At 42.8% G+C, this 16,981-nt stretch overlaps 1 protein-coding gene across 1 annotated transcript in view; it reads left to right on the top strand.

Moving 5' to 3' along the window:
* atg5 (ATG5 autophagy related 5 homolog (S. cerevisiae)) overlaps positions 1–16,981 on the top strand; it is a 53,946-nt gene that overhangs the window by 26,795 nt on the left and 10,170 nt on the right. The window contains exon 7 of the mRNA XM_034697825.1: positions 5,601–5,718. Within this exon, the coding sequence (XP_034553716.1) occupies positions 5,601–5,718 (118 nt within the window). The remainder of the gene's footprint in view (positions 1–5,600; positions 5,719–16,981) is intronic.

Consider the following 16,981-nt stretch of genomic DNA (forward strand, 5'->3'; position numbering starts at 1 on the left):
GAGATAGAGAAATTAGCTATGTAGACTAAAGCTGTTTTTATTTCTGCTGCAAAGGTCGTCTTTTTTTGAATGGGTGTGTATGTGGTTTCCGGTTTTTCTGCAGCCAGCCTCTAGTGGACACTCAAGGAACTGCAGTTTTTAACACTTCAGCATGGGCTTCATATTTTTAGACAGGAGGTTAACTGGTCATGAACCCTAAACTTAGGAGTCATCTGGCACAAAGAAAGGCAGAAGACTCACTACATTTTCTATTTTCAAGGTTAATTTAAAGTTTAGCTACAATTTTTGTTGATATTTTTTTACTATAAATGGATAAAATTTACCATTTTTAGATAACTTTTGTCATTCAACTTTTTTGTATCGCATTTTTTCAGTATTTCTTTGTTGACCACAAGTTAACAAATTACATAGAAGTGATACAAAACCAACAAAGAGAAGAAAAAAATAAATAAATACAAAAATAATATTAAATGAATAAATAATAATAATTATCAGTACAAACAAAAAGGAAAATTTGTGTCTTGTGACCCCCCCAGGGGGTCCTGACCCACACTTTGGGAACCCCTGCTCTAATGCACACTCTTGATTGCTTAGTGCATACATTTGTTTCATTTTGCGTGCTATTAAAGTGGTCATATACAAATAAAACACCAGATCTGAACACATTTAAACATTTACAGTCAAACACAATAAAAGCTTCCATAAAAAGGAAACCAGGTGCTCAAAGGCGAGGACTGCATCAAGGTTATGTTCAAACAATAAAGTAGTGTGTGCTTGATAAAGCTGGATATCGTAGAAATGAAATTGGATCAGCCGATCAGTGACGGTTTTATGAGATTGTGGAGGAGGTATTCCTGCCAGCTGCTCTCCCAGCCTCAGTGATCCACAGTTAACCAAAACACCATCCTCTCATAGATGCTTACATTCTTGAGTTAAAGTCCTGAACCAGAGCAAGACTCGGTTTACTAGATCTCTGGTGTCTGGCGGTAATTTCCCACCCAGTTTCCCGTACCTCTCTCTCTCCTGGAATGCTGCGGCTGCAGGGCTGGTGATCAGAGACGAACAGTCATGAGGATGTCTTCTGCATACGTCACTCTCGATTAGCCGTCCCATAATGACTTAGTCAGTTTACATTATGCGTAGTTGGTGGTCGTTCGTACGCAGGATGATTTGCATTGAGAATTCCAGCAGCAGGATGAGCGCTAATCTCTAGATTACCACCATTATTAGTGGTTAACAGTGGGAAGGTCAGAGGTCAGGACTGCATCATCAAGACAGTATGACACTGACTGAGAGGATTTTAAGAGAGCTGGGAAAAGAAGGAATTAGATGTTTTTTAGGGGGGATTTAAAAGAGTTATGATAAATCTCAAGATTTGAGATGTTGAATTTTTCCAAATTTTGCACTTTGTTGTGTTTTGTATTGCGGTAAAATTTGGATTATAAATGGCATCAGTTCTTTCACATCGAACTTCCACCAGATCCGTGTCCAATCCGCTGCGGTCCGGCTCAGTGCTCTCTTCTCCGTCAACACCCACCGGTTGCGTTTTCAGAACTCAGCACGGAGCAGGACCGCCGGACAGCTGGAGTCATGTGACCGAGGCTTTCCCGCTGTAATCACTGAATCAAGGATTCTCCTCCTCCTCCTCTCCTCATCCATGTTGTCTTTCTGGTCCTCTGAAAACCTTTGACCTGTTGACTCCAGGCCTGGCTCCGCTCATCATAAATGGAGCGCCGCCTGCAAGCTAGTTCAGGCAGACAACTCGAGCCACGCTCATCATACTGACACGTCACCACCTCTCCATCAGCTGATCTCAACATCCTCATTCGGCGGTCTATTTAAACGGCAAGCCTCCCTGTCTCTGCCTCTGCTTGCAGTGCTCCTGCTGTTCTGCTCAGTGCTGTGTGAAGTTTGTCCCCACCTCCTCCCCGGCTTCCACCTGCGGGCTCCGAGGGGGTTAGTCCTCTCTCATTGCTCCTAATGTCTGCATTTAAATAACCTACGAGGAGTAATGAAATTCGGAGCCCACACGCCAAACACAATACTGTATGCTGCAATAAACTTATTAAGTAAACGTGAGTTGTCTGACTGAACTTTGGTTTGTTGTTGTAGTTAAGTGAAATACGATCTGGTGATAACACAGAGTGTTTTATTCTGAAAATTAACCGGATGTTTTCATTTTGTTTTGGTGCATCCGGCCAACATAATAATAATAATAATACATTTTATTTATAGGCGCCTTTCTGGACACTCAAGGTCCAGGTACCAACAGTTAAAAACAACAATCAACAGTAAATAAATACATAAATACAACAGAATAACAATGCAATACTAGAAAGAAAGTGAAGTCATTCCAGTCCCACAAAGAAAAAAAATTAAAGCAAGTAGTCCTGGGTGAAAGAGTTCCAGAAGGCTCTCGACCCCATGGTGGTCAAGCAAGCAGGTGGGAGGGTGAATTGGATGGAAGAGGAGGACCTGAGACTTGATTGGGTATTTTGGTATTGAGTAGTCTTGTGTATCTGATCCGGAGGGCTCTGACCTGCTGGACCAGAGACGCAGCTGGAACGTAACGGAGCGGATCCAGTGGAAGTTAACACACTGACTCGAATAGAAACCTATCAGATCTGGTGCTGTGACTGATCGGAGACAGACCGGACACGGATCTGGTTGAATTGACGATTTCCACCTTCAGCAAAGTCCACAATGTCCAGTTTCTGTGCAGCTCTAGTACCATCTGTGTTCTCAATATAGAGTTTGCAATCCTGTCATAGCTGCAGGTACGCTAGTCGAGCTCAGCTTGCAGTAACATTGATTGATGTGAGGCGACCAATCTGCTACACTTGCACCTCCCACTTCTTCTGCTCACTTGTCTTTTCAAACAAACCAGCACTCCAATAGGTTTATTTACTCAATAGTGTAGCACTGTGTTATATACGGTGTTATATAAGTGTTATCCATCTTGATAGTTATGTATCAACATTTCAGAACTTACCTCTGTCCCTACTAACACACCTTGCAAAGCATACACAATTTACACTTGCTCACACTCTGCTTAGGTTGCTGATCTCCTAATGCAGGGTTAATGCTGCAGCTGGAAACTTGAAATCATTCAAGTAATATATTCCCTTTTTTAACTTGGAAATACAATTATTACTTGCAAAACTGCAGCTTGCACCAACAACGTCAGCAGCATCTGTAAGTTAACATCTGCTGGTGGAGGCTGAGGGTGTTTACATTGGGCGTGAAGGAAAAGAAAAGACCACGTCATGATTCAAAGAGAACACCTGTGACTAATTAAGGAAATTCATTTCCAAAAGTCATCTGGTATTTCCAAAACCACAGAGGGTCAGCAGAGTTTACAGAAGTGTCTAATTTAAAGCCTCTAAATACCAAATTAGTGGTAAATGAATCGCCCATATGACCTCTCAGCTCTAAACTCTGTGGAACTCTGGAGAGAACAAGAGATTTCACAGAGCGAGAAATTTGAAATGTACTCAACTATTCCATTTGCCTGAGAACCCTGAGGAGGCGAGTAGAGTCTTTGAATGTGGTCAGAAGGTGACTGTCTTGCCAGGAACAGACTTCAGCAGCAGCTAATGACTGTCAGGCTGATCACCAAAAGATCTGTAACATCTGTAACATCTGTAACATCTGTCCACATGATTCCAAATATCACATTCTGGGCAGTCGGCTCATCAAAGCACCACATTCCCAGCTCGGCCCTGCAAGCTGCATTCACAGCATTTGCGTGCGTAGTGGTGTGGATTTCCCCCGCTGTCTGATAACCATATCACGCCAAATTTCCCAGAATATTAAGCAGACTGTGTTACGTGTGTTTACAGGATATTTTGACTGTTTTTAACTTTGAGATTTGGTGTTTCTGGAAACTCTTGGACCGGAGAGTTGAGTCCTTTTTCTTGAAACAAAGACCAGCTGTGTAGATCAAATCCAAATCATGAATTGTCCAGTCAGAGTTAAAGAGAGTCACCTTTTATATCGTCATGGCTAGAGGTGCAGCAGCTTCAGAGGCAAAGGAAGAAGTCACGTGACTTTAAAATACCGCAAACCTCTCAGGTGGTTGTAGTGGAGGGTTTGATTTACAAAGCATCTGAAGACCTCACATCCTGCCAACAGCACACGTCGGTTTCCTGTTCCCCTGATTGAGATCTTCCTCTTACAAAGCCAGTAGACTTAGTCGTCATAACTAAACCACTTGTGGCAGATCAGAAAATAAGTGAACGCATCTTTTTGTAACGCATTATACCAGTTCCCAGACTGCTGTGGAAGCCTCTTTGTGTCTCTGACTCGCCCATTCACACAGAAGAAAACTTTTTGGTTTTGTTCCAACCTTTGCTGCAAGCGTCAAGGCCAAACACCAGCACAGCGCTAGTCTGTTTTCCTACCTTGCTGCCAGAGTGGAAAGGTGGAAAAAAGGCTGCAGTAAAACAATGCCAACTTGATAATAGTTGCACAATGTCAGAAAGTCCCTCATGGGTTAATTTAGAAGGCAGTTTGTTATTTTCATGATGTTAGAGTTAAAATGTGAGACACAAAACTGCAGATCCAAACTAAGATAAGTGCTTAATGCAGGACATTTGTTCTCTTTTATATACATTTAAGCTTATCTGTTACATTTTATTGATTTTATAATTGTATTTAATATTTTTATATTTAATATTTATTTAAAAAAAACACCCAACACACAGGAAAGTGATATATAGACAGAAAAATAATATTATTAATAATAATAATAATAATAATCATATAATTAAAACAAGAATTATTATAGTAATAATGAATGATAATACAAATCAATAATAATACCAACAAAAATAATAAATACATAGTAATCATTATTATTATTATGATTGTTAATGATAATGATAACAACAATTACAATAGTAATAAATAGATAATAATCCAAACTGTATTATTTATTATTATTGTAAATAATAATACGTACTTAGAATCTTAATTAAAAAAACAATACATACAAATAGTCCTAATAATAATTACAATAATAATAAATAAATACATTTTAATATTCTTAATAATCTTAATAATAATAATAACAATAAAAAGGAGAAATATTTAAATACAAATAAGTAAATTACAGGAGTGTAATAACATAATGAGTAATAAGTATACAAAGTGTTATCCATGAGAAAAGCAAGTCTGTATGGAGACAAACTGATGTAGTCCATAGTAGGTAAACCATCTGGAAGCAGACACCCAGACCTATAGCAATATTATATATTCAGATTTTGTGTTTGTTTTAATCTTTCATCTTTTGTTGTTTTTATTGGTCTTCCTCACATTTCTCTTTTATTGTCTTTTAGCTTCTTTTTCATTTGTAAAGCACTTTGTAACCCTGTTTTGAAAAGTGCTTTATAAATAAAGGTTATTATATTATTATTATTATAATAAGCGTATCCATTAGAAAGTCACTAAAGATATGTCTGTTTATTTTTGAACATGTTGTTGCTTGTTTTAATTAGTCGTCTGGATTTGATCTGCTCTGTTATGAAACAGCCTCATATCAAAGTCTTATTAGAGTTCCTCAGATTCACTTTGATGATTCTTCTCTTGATTCATTTCAGACGATGAGTGACCGACCGTTCATCCAGAAACTGTTTCGCCCCGTTTCACCTGAAGGCAACATGCACACACTTGGGGACCTGCTAAAAGAGATGGACCCAACAGCTTTACCAAATGAAGGTAGGTCTACACACACGGCAGGACACAGGGGGAAAGCATTGACCTGTATCCCTGAAACACAAGTCAGAACCATGCCGAACGTGACGGGCATCGAAAGTAAGTAAGTTCCTTATCAGAAATAGTACCTGGGACGCAAACAGAAGAAAAAACTCTCCTCAGGTTTCTTTTATTGACGCAGCCACACCGAGCATGTCAGAGATCTGCTGTCTGAGATAAGACACCCACAGACATGGAGGTTTGGAGCGCTTGATCATAAAAAAGCTGTGAACAGAGACGTGTAGGCAGAGAGTAGAGAGAGGAGAAGAGTATTCAAGCACTGCAGATGAAGGCAGGAGGGGTGAGGCAGGATATGACATTGAAATGATTCCCCATCAACAAAGATGTTTTTATTCATCCTCTTAAGTGTTCTTGCGGGTTCACACTTGTTGCATGATATAAATCATCACTCCTCTTTGCTTGCTTGTCGGGGAATTTTCCCAAATACTTCCAGTCTGACACAGATGATTAACTTTGGGGTTGGAAGGTAGAATTTGGGGTCAAGAGTTTTTAGTGATTCTCAAGAATATTGTGCAAATGGGAAAACAGCTGTTGTCTGTTACATTTTTCCAGGAATATGCACCGCCGGGTAGTGTGTGAGAAAGATCAATCTGTAACCAAGTGATCAATGCAAAGGAAACTCATCCTGGGCGTGTTCCATGTTCTTCAGCATCTGGTCAGGTGTTCAAATGTTCGTTTTTTTCTCACAAAATCAAGAAAAGAACATATTAGATCATCATAATTTGCAAAATATCCAATATTTAAAGCCTCTGGTAACACAAATCAACGAAAACGTTCTACCTATGATATTTATAATCACATTTACATACTGTAATATATGTTTAGAATATTAGAACTGAACTTTAATCCATTTTTGGAATATTGTCAGTCAAGTTTTCGATACCGTTCTAACGCTAGGATAAAGAAGGCGGGGCTAACTTGGATATTTATTGCGTAATAAATATCCAACCAATCAGAAATGAAACACTGAGTCACGTGAACACACGTTCAACAAAACTCCTCTGCTCCTGCTCAGACCGTCTCCTGTCATCTCAGCCAGCTCCCCTCAGTGTTGCCTTAGCTGTTAGCTTGTTTGCTAATCACGTACAGCCTGTAATCTGTCTGTATATCTGTCTCCCTGCTCTTTGCACCGCTGTGCTCGTGTGTCCCTGTCTGCACATCCACCGCTGAAGATGACAGCTTGTTGTCATTCTTCTATTTCCCTAACTGCGGTGGATTTGGGGAAACTTTGGGACGCGGTTGAGTTGAGTTGCTCCGCTCATTTCCCTCAGGACCAGTTCACTAACTTTCCCCAAACAGCTCAGAGTTTAGACAAACAGCTCCGTCTGACACTTGGAGCCGAGCTCCTCTGCGTGCACATACTACACTTCAGCCTCCTCTGCTCCGGGCGTCCCATGGTCCTGATGCCCCGGAGACTACAGAGTGATAAAACTAACAAACGATAGAAGACCTGATTCTGAAGTAATCCTTAAAATGCACAAAGTCACAGCGTCACAGAATTCGGTCAGGACATCTGTGGTGACCTGTAAACAGTCGCTCTTATTCCCCATATGGACAACAGGTTCAGAGTATAAGCTGCGTCTGCACTCGTGGCGCACGCTTGCAGCTGTGGCGGAGGTGTGGTGATAATGAAAGAAAAAAGATGAGAGGGGAGAAAGAGGCTCGGCGGCAGTCTAAACACGCGGTGTCTGCAGAGGAGCAGAGAGGAAGTAGATAAGGAGACAATGGAGAGTTAGGACAGAGGACCCGCAGGAGACTCACCTGCGCGGAGGAGACGGAGCCATTAACAACCCCCCTCTCCTCCACCCTCCAACCTCCACCCTCCCTCTGCTGTCTGTCTGCTTTCTTTCTGCCCCACATTCACTCTCATTATATCAACAACACTGTCCCTGCTGCTCACATCCCACACTTACTCCTGTGTTATTATATTAATACGTGTATTTAGTTTGAAATTACATACAGTATATCTCTTAATTATCTTATTACATTAGATTATATATTAATGTGTTGGATGAAGTGGACCTCTCTCTGTGTCTCTGATCACCTGCAGATGATGTGTCTGCAGGTGATCAGAATCAGAAATACTTTATTTATGCCATGGGGGGTTCAGTCATTACAGTTGCTCTATACACAACAAGTTATACAAATACAATAATAAGCTCTGTAGAAAATAAATACATGGCTGGAGTCCCCATAGATCAGGAAGAGGGCGCTCTGGTGGTCTGTCTGGAGTCTGGCTATGGCAGCGTTCAGAACGTTGGACGCCGTAGTCGGGTTGGCAGAGGGAGGATGGCGCTCTCGGTGCTATCCTGGTCCATCGGACAGTCTGGATGCCGTCAATGGAGACGTTGTGGTCGGGAATATCCTGATGCAGCCATGTTTTCAGCGTCTGACTCCTGGCTAGTCCTGTTAGCTCGTCCATCTTATTATCCAGAGATCTCACGTTGCTCATGATGAGAGAGGAGAGACACGGCTTCTATCTCCTCTCCATAAACCTCTTTCTTCTTATACCAGCTCTCCTCTCTCGCAGCTCCATGCCTCCTCTGCTTCTATGCGTCCTAAATCTCCAGAGTTCTGCAGGAACATCCGATGAGCCGGCCGGCTTCAGCTCAACCAGCTGAGCATGAGTAGAAACAAAAACAAAGCAGACACGAGAGATGAGAGAGGGGACAAAAAGATTGTCTTAATCATCGGTTAGCGATCTTGTACTGATAAATATAATTACTAAATAAATAAATAATGGTCTGTATCGTACTTTGGCAGCCAGAAATACACCTGGGTATCGTTTCAGTGCAAGAAACACTGATCTAATTATATTTGGCTGTAGCCACAGTATCAGGTGTTTAAAACCTATAATCTGCTTTTGTCTATTTAGATGAACTCTACTTGTTATTGGGAACACGTCAGAAATATGACATCCATCCAGGATCAGTGTCTATGCAGACGATGCTCTGTTTTATATGAGTGGGTGTTTTGTCCACTTTGTGAGGACCTCTTCTGTCCTCCCAACGCAAATAATTACATTCAAGAGTTTAAAATGGGGTTTAAAGCAACTGGCAACTTATTAGGAAGGTGCAAAAAACTGCAGTTCACAGAGTGTCCACTTGGGGAAGACTCAAAAGCCAAAGAAACTCCATCTGGGTCCATTCTTAGAGCAGAATTTAACATTTTCACCACCTTTTAAACAACAACAAACTGTTTTGCTCTCTGTAGCTCATGTCTTTATTCCTAAAACTGTACACATGTAAAGATGTACGTATATTCAGACATAATAAGGGGTGTGGCCAAGTTGACTGACAGGTGGACAGGCTGTAGCTGTTTACCAGGGGACTGAAGGCCCACCTCAACTCCACCTCTGTTCCAGTTTTAATGCATCTTCAGAAACCAATGGCTGATGTCTCTGGTAACCTTTTCCACTAAAGTTGCTCAGCTTAAATTAAAATTAATGCATGTCTTTAGTTTGTTGTTCAATCCAGTATATTGGTGTTGAATGAAATGATCGTCTTGAGGGAGATATCATTAGCCGTCAGTCGTTGGAGCCTCTGCCGTGTTGAAACAGCCTTCAGTAATCTCTTTTGAAACCTGCCAAGTACATCTCTCTGTTTGTGGCTTCAGGCTGAATGAATTACAAGCATCAGCTGACGTCTCTGATCAATAACAGATGTCTCCTTCACCAGTTTTACTTCATGTTTATTTTTTCTGCTCAGTAGCTACAAACTTAAACTCCAAAATTTGGGGTTTGCTGATAAATTTGCGAGGCGCAGACGGCGATATCCTCTCAAAGTCTCTTCCTCTTTTCTCCTTCCTTTCTTCCCTTTTAGTTTCCCTGATCTGAGACTCTGTTTTTCCTCTTTGATCCCCTATCTCAGGTGTAGTCTTTAACATCTTCCCCGTCTGCCGTGGACGTCTTTCATGTCTTTGACGTTAAATCTCTGCCCTCCTCCCTCCAGAGGAGTCTGCCAGCCTGATCAAGGTGAAAGTGGTCCTTTTGTCTCCTGTCGTTTGTTTGGTTTTTACCTCTTCCTCGGCTTGTAGATGAGTCGAGTGATAGCTGGAGATTATGGCGGCATGTTTGGATTAGAGAGACCGAGACGTGTGTTCAGCAGCTGGGCGGGGCGGTGGTGTTTTGAGGGAGTGGGGGGGGGGGGGTTAGTGGATGTATTGTTAGAGAGTTAAGAGGACTTTTTTCTTCCTTTTACTGCCGGGACCCTTACGTATCACAAAAAGGAAATCTGAGGTGCTTCACTTCAGGTCTCTGTGATCTCTCAAACATCAAATGAGAGTCTTCATACAATCCTCCTCTCTGTTATGTCTGAGGGAGGATTTGGTGTTGACCCCTGTGGGACCCAGAAACCAGTCGCTGCAAACAAATGGGGGTGGCTTGAATTAGAAGGACCAAAGACGGGGATTCCCAAAAAGGCTTGCGAGCGATGGGTCTGTTTTGCCGTGAGGCTGTTGTTCCCCACAGGCTGCGGGTTAGAAACTCAAAACAAGATGTTCCTGAAACGGTCAGCGGTCAGCTGTGACGTCTTTGGGAGCTGTCTCATTTTGTTTTCTTTACCAGGTGTGCTGTTGAGCAAGATTTTCTGGCAGGAATTTCTGTCTTGTTGCAAAAAAATGGAGCATAAACGATGATGCTGCCCACACATGACACAAGTGTGTTGACAGGTTTCTTGTAAGCAAAGCGTTTTTGTTTTCTTTTCAGGTTTTAATCTGAGGTGAACCCAATCAGGAAAAAAACCCCGCGTTGAATATTGTCTGTGAATAATCAGGGAAACCCCCCACCCCGTCTAAACCCCACCCCAGCCCCCCCCCCCCCCCCTATGCTTTGAGTGACAAATCCACAGAGCGATACCTCCAGCATCTTTTCCCTCCTCCTCCCACACTCCCCTCCTCCTTCCCCCCCTCTCAGTAACATCTGTGGTACAGCCCACTCACTACTGGCAGGCTTTCCTGTGAGCGCTGCACCAGGAGCCAGTACAGCCTGTGATGATCAAACGGGTCGGTTCACTTCTGAGGCTGCAGGGGGAAGAGCGGGTTTCAGTGGCTGTTTTGATACAGCAGATCGTGGGTTATGGTTCATATGCGCAGGCGTTTGAGATGAGCACCAGGCAGGGGAATTCAAGAAGGCTCAACAGCCTGTTGTTGGCTCAAGTGTGGTTTGCAGAGATGAATTTTGTCTGTACGACTGTGATTAACAATCTCTGTGAGGCCTACTGTTTCTTGCCGAAAGTAATTAAAGACTTAATCACTTGATATCAGACTGAGTTGGCGTTTCACTATCGCTGGTTGAGGATTTGCAATTTTCCGACAAGTACTGAAACGTGAAGACGAAGGCGTACGCAATCTTGCATGCAAAATGATGCTGAAATTAGCTTTTTCTTTAGAGCGAGGAAGCTCTGCTTGACGAGAGGCTAGAAGCTCCTGTGAGGAACTTTCTGATGGGGTTGATTCTGGCGCCTCCAGTGGACAAAGTGGTGCAAACAAAATAGAAAAAATGGCTTCCTCAGTGTGCGGTCAGCCGTTTGGTCTCTCATCTACCCCAAACAGCGGCTACAGGCATCCAAAATGTCACTCTGTCAGTCAGTGACAGTGTCAGTGTCGTTGCTGATGGTCTGGATTACTTTTGTAGACCATAAAAAGATGTCTGGCCTCTTAAAATCACATCCCTTTGGACATTATCCCACCCAAATTTGGTAGGTGTTCCAGGCGTGTCCACCTGGGAGAAGCCTGGGGGTTAAGCGTAGCCTACGCCAGGAGTCCATGTAGCTCTCATACCTACGCAAAGGCCTACGCTTGTAGCTAACATGCACCTCCTTCAAAATGTTACTACATGTAGAATCAACGTGGACCGCAAGCCCCGTGATTGGTCTGCACGGCGGCATTGTATTTCCTGCATTTACAGCACTTCCAGAATCCAGGACATCGTCCGTGTATTTCATCTCCTCCTCTCTGTTCTTCATGTAATCACGTCTGCATGATAAACAGCAACATGTATCAGCTGTAGATTAATATAACACGCTCTGAATCTCTGTGGAAAAGGAAACAGAGATCGTAGCGGGGCCAGAAGCAGGCGAACGGCTATCAGAGAGACCGCACTGCCCTCAAGCGTTTCGGCGGAGAGTTGCTGCGCGACACGGACACATCGACGCAGGGCTCATGTCCGTGTCAGCCCCTGCTGCGTAGGGGAGACGCAGAAGTATAAATCAGCCTTTAGTGGTAGACCCAGAGCTCCCTTGAGGCTTTGTATATCTCATCTAGTCTGGGAACGCCTCAGGATACCCCAGGAGGAGCTGGAGAACGTTGCTGAGGAGAAGGATGTCTCATTGGATAAGCGAAAGAAACACGATGGATGCATTTTAAAGACAGAAATAATCATCTGATTGATCAAAACGTTGGATTCCTGCAGCAATCCAGTACACAACCGTGCAGACATTTCCATCCAGCATCCAGCCATTTGTCACTCAGTCAGTCTGACCAGCTGCCAGTCGTGCAGTCAGACTGTGTGTTTGGCTGTTAGCAGAGCGCAGTGCTGTGGTCTTTCTAAATAGTGGTTGGCTTCGCTCGACTTACAAAACATGCCGTCTTGGCCGGCGGTCGTGTTCAGCTCAACCACAGGGTGTGTGTGTGTGTGTGTGTGTGTGTGTGAGTGTTGGCGGACAAATCGGCCTATTTCATTCAAACTGTGGCTGCCGAGGAAATTATTGATAATGTGACTGTGGTTGATAAAGAGTGACGTTGAAGTGCAGTTCCTCTCACTCTGCTGGTGCTGCTGGAGTTTGTTCTCAATGACACTTTGCTCACATGCTGACTCAACCAGGGAGTTAAAGTCCGTATTATTGCAACAAAGGAGCATGTATGGTTTATCTCCTTTCTTTGCAGTGATTTCAGCTTGATATGGATGCATGTTTGCTGTAAACACAGTTTGGCATTTACTTCAAAACATGCATGGGAATCAGATCTTGAAACTCTTTCAACACTCCTAAACCTTTACAATAGAAACATTGTTCTGAAGCTGATCTTCGTCATATACCGACAATGTGTTCTGCACACAATCACTCATGTTTGTTGGCTTCAAAAACACTTTCCTGGGTGTTAATGGTCAGGGCTGTGAGGCTTTAATGAATCACAGGACTGAGCGTTAGTCAAACTGGGAAAAAACCCTGTTAAAGTCTATTTATTCCCGTCTAACATTCTTCCCGTACTACTGTATTCTTTCACAATAAAATCTGCAGACATTGGCGGTTTCTGAGGAATCAAACTCCTGACTTTTACTGCAAACCAGTGTTTAGATTACCTGACTTGCTGGAATGCGTCACAAATTATCCAACCCGACCTCCTTGATGTAAAACCCTGGTACAGATTAAAGCATTCATTTAAAAGTCTGCATCATGGTGTGTTTCAGCGAACTTAAAGACTCTCTCAATCCCAGATCCGTGTCCGGTCCGTCTCCGATCCGTCACGGCACCAGATCTGATAGGTTTCTATTCAAGTCAATGTGTTAACTTCCACTGGATCCACTCCGTTGCGTTCCTGGCTGCGTCTCTGATCCGGCAGGTCAGAGTCCTCCGGAGCACGACGCATCAATCTCAACAGAGCAGATGGAGCGGGACAGGAAGTCAGGTTTCACCAAAACAAAATGAAAACATCCGGTTCATTTTCAGAATAAAACACTCTGTGTTATCACCAGATCGTATTTCACTTAACTACAACAACAAACCAAAGTCATGATGAGCGGAGCCAGGACCTGGAGTCAACAGGTCAGAGGTTTTCAGAGGACCAGAAAGACAACATGGATGAGGAGAGGAGGAGGAGGAGAATCCTTGATTCAGGGATTACCGCAGGAAACCTCGGTCACATGACTCCAGCTGTCCGGCGGTCCTGCTTCGTGCTGGGTTCTGAAAACGCAACCAGTGGGTGTTGTGGGGAGACGGACTGGACACAGATCTGGTTGTTCGATGTGAAAGAACTGATGCAATTTCTAATCCAAATTTTACCGAAATACAAAACACAACAATGTGCAAAATTTGGAGGGAATAAAAACAAGAAAAAAACACAGAAGAAATTAAATATCTCATATCAATCAATCAATCAATCAATCAATCAATCAATCAATCAATCAATCAATCAATCAATCAATCAATCAATCAATCAATCAATCAATCAATCAATCAATCAATCAATCTATCTATCTATCTATCTTTATTTGTATAGAGGTCTAGACCACTCTATGTCACATTATGAACACAGACCCAACTTCAAGACAGGGTAAGACTCAGTCTGACCCCACCGTAATCCATCATGAGCATTGCACCTGCAGTATTTAGCTAGTTACAGTGGCGAGGACAACTTCCTTTTAACAGGCAGAAACCTCCAGCAGGACCAGACTCATGTTAGACAGCCATCATGCCTCGACCGAGTTGGGTCTTGAAGACCTCTCATATCTTGTGAGATTTGTCATAACTCTTTTAAATCACCCCTATAAAAAACCATCTGAATCCTTCTTTTCCCAGCACTCTTAAAATCTGCAGAGCAGGACCACAGCAGCCTCTGTGTTGCTTACTATTTACAGTGAAACTGAGACTCACCAGAATCAGATGAACAGGTTCTACTCTGGTGGATGCAATGAACCAAGAGCGTTTATTTTGCAGACAAATCCAGAGGGGCTTCGATTTTGATCTGAACACATGGTCACTTATCTTAAATTGCTTATTGGACTGTTAACTCTGCAGCACATGGAAAAAGGAAGTCTTGGCCGGACTGCCTGAAAAGTCGTCCATGTTTCTCAGAGGCATGTATTGTCGTCATTTGATGAGTGGTTGGCTCTGACATTGAGTTTGTGCGCATGTATCCTCCCTTATGTCGTACATCGGTACTTTAAAACTGGCATACTTACATGAGCGGCTGCCCAAGATACTCTGACACGTAGATCTGAAGATGGACTATGCTTTCCTCTGAGATATTACAAAGGTATTACGCCCTCGCCATGTCGCCTCTGTCTTCGATTTGCAGCTCGATCAGTCACAGCTGGTCTGATCAGTCACAGCCCGTAAAAATGTGTTTATGGCAGGAATTAATTCTGATGATGACGAGGACCAAAGTACGATAAACCAGCTGCAGTCACAACCCAGACTGATCATTTATCTCATTCATCTACAAAGTATGAGTGTGTGTGCGTGTCTGGGTGAGTTACTGTAGGTGTTGTTGGCTAATGTGGATCTACAGTAATGTGTATTTGAGTGGGCCGTGTGTGTGTGTTTTGTGGGCGTTGCCAATGAATTCCCCCTATTTCTCATAATAAGACGACACCTCCTCCGCCCACATCTGCTAGCCTGTTGTCAGGCAAGAAGGGCAAAAGGTTGGAGATGTGTGGGAAACGGCACCCAGAAAAGTGTGTGTGTTTGTGTCACCCAGAGAAAGTGTGCTCTCATTTTTGTCACAAAGGTGCGATCACACCTTTTACTTTCAGAACTGAAATCATTACTTTCTGAAGACTTCTCTCAAGTTGCACACGCCGACTTTTGGGTGTTATGAATTTATTCTGTGTGAATTTGCAGTCGAGTAATGAAAAACACAACTACCCACGAAGCTTTCATGAACAGATATGTTTATGATTATGTGTCACATGACCTTCAGTAGAAGCTCGGACATGCAGACAGCAGAGGAGCAGGAGAGAGAAGATTTGATTTATTTTCTTCATTTATATGTTGGAGCATTTTTGCTTTTATTATAGAAGACAGGTGAAGAGACCCAGGAACCGGGGGTAGCAGAGAGCTGAGCATGACCATAGACTGTATAATAAATGGACGTGGTATCCGTGATGTCACCCATCTGTTCCTGAAGCCCTGTTTTGAAGCCGATCGTTGGCAGGTGCCATATTGGAAATGCTGAACTCAACATAACTTCTGTGGAGCTAGTGTGAGGGAAAAAGTCAGGCCCAAGCAGCAAACCTCCGGTCTCAAAATATGAAGCCCATGCAGAAGTGCTGAAAACTGCAGTTCCTCGAGCGTCCACTAGAGGCTGGCTGCAGAAACACAGGAAACCACATACACACCCATTCAAAGAGACGATCTTTACAGCAGAAATAAACATGTTTACAGCCTGGTTCAAAAAACAACTTGGGTCAGAAGATATTAAGATTACAAGTTTTTGCCCAAATAAGGACATGACTGACTTGATTGAGGCGGGAACACATGGCTGTTGGCTAGGAGGCTCAAACCCCGCCTCTTTACCTCACAGTAAGCTTGGTTGAGTTCAGCATTTCAGGAACAGATGGGTGACATCACGGATACTACGTCCATTATTTATACGGTCTATGGGCGGGCCTTTATCCTTTTCGTTAACAGCTATCAAAGTCAGGCATGCCCTTATTTGGGCAAAACTTGTACATTTAATATCTTTCAAAATAACAGCTTGTAAAAAAAAAATCCATCCATACAGTGTGTGCCGATACATAAATGAGCTATTCAGACCTCAACAGTTTTTTGTACCAGGCTGTAAACATGTTTATTTCTGCTGTAAAGATCGGCTTCCTTGAATGGGTGTGTATGTGGTTTCCTGTGTTTCTGCAGCCAGCCTCAAGTGGATGCTTTAGGAACTGCAGTTTTTAGCACTTCTGCATAGGCTTCATATTTTAAGACCGGAGGTTGCCGCTTGAGAATGACATGCAGCGAAGGGACGTGGCCCAGAGACATGACATTTACAAACATTTACATTTACAAACATACATTCACAGCCCTCTGAGATTTACTCACCAAACAGAGAAGCTGCCCACATATGGCAGTTGGTGGTTGTAACTTCTGAACCGTGAGGAGAATAGTGCATCATCAACTTTCACGAATTGCCCCCCCAAAAGAATTGAATATAAAAATCAAGTTTATTTTTCAAACACATTATTTGTAGTCTGCAGTTTAACAACTCCCTTGAAACTACTGAACTTAGTCATGCAGTGATATCAGGATGTCATGGACTCCATCCCTCACCTCATATGGTTCTGTGGTGTCTGTGAAACCACCATGTTACATGGTCCAGATCATATGAATGTTCAAATGCTACATACCACTCATAGATCACTCATTTAAAGATATATTGAATTATATAATCAGCACTACACTACCAGCCAAAGTTTGGACACACCTTCTCATTCAATGGTTTTTATCTATTCTAATTATTTCCCACATTGTAGATTAATCCTGAAGACATCAAA

The sequence above is a fragment of the Notolabrus celidotus genome, chromosome 12, assembly GCF_009762535.1.
Source record: "Notolabrus celidotus isolate fNotCel1 chromosome 12, fNotCel1.pri, whole genome shotgun sequence".
NCBI classification, from domain to species: Eukaryota; Metazoa; Chordata; class Actinopteri; order Labriformes; family Labridae; genus Notolabrus; species Notolabrus celidotus.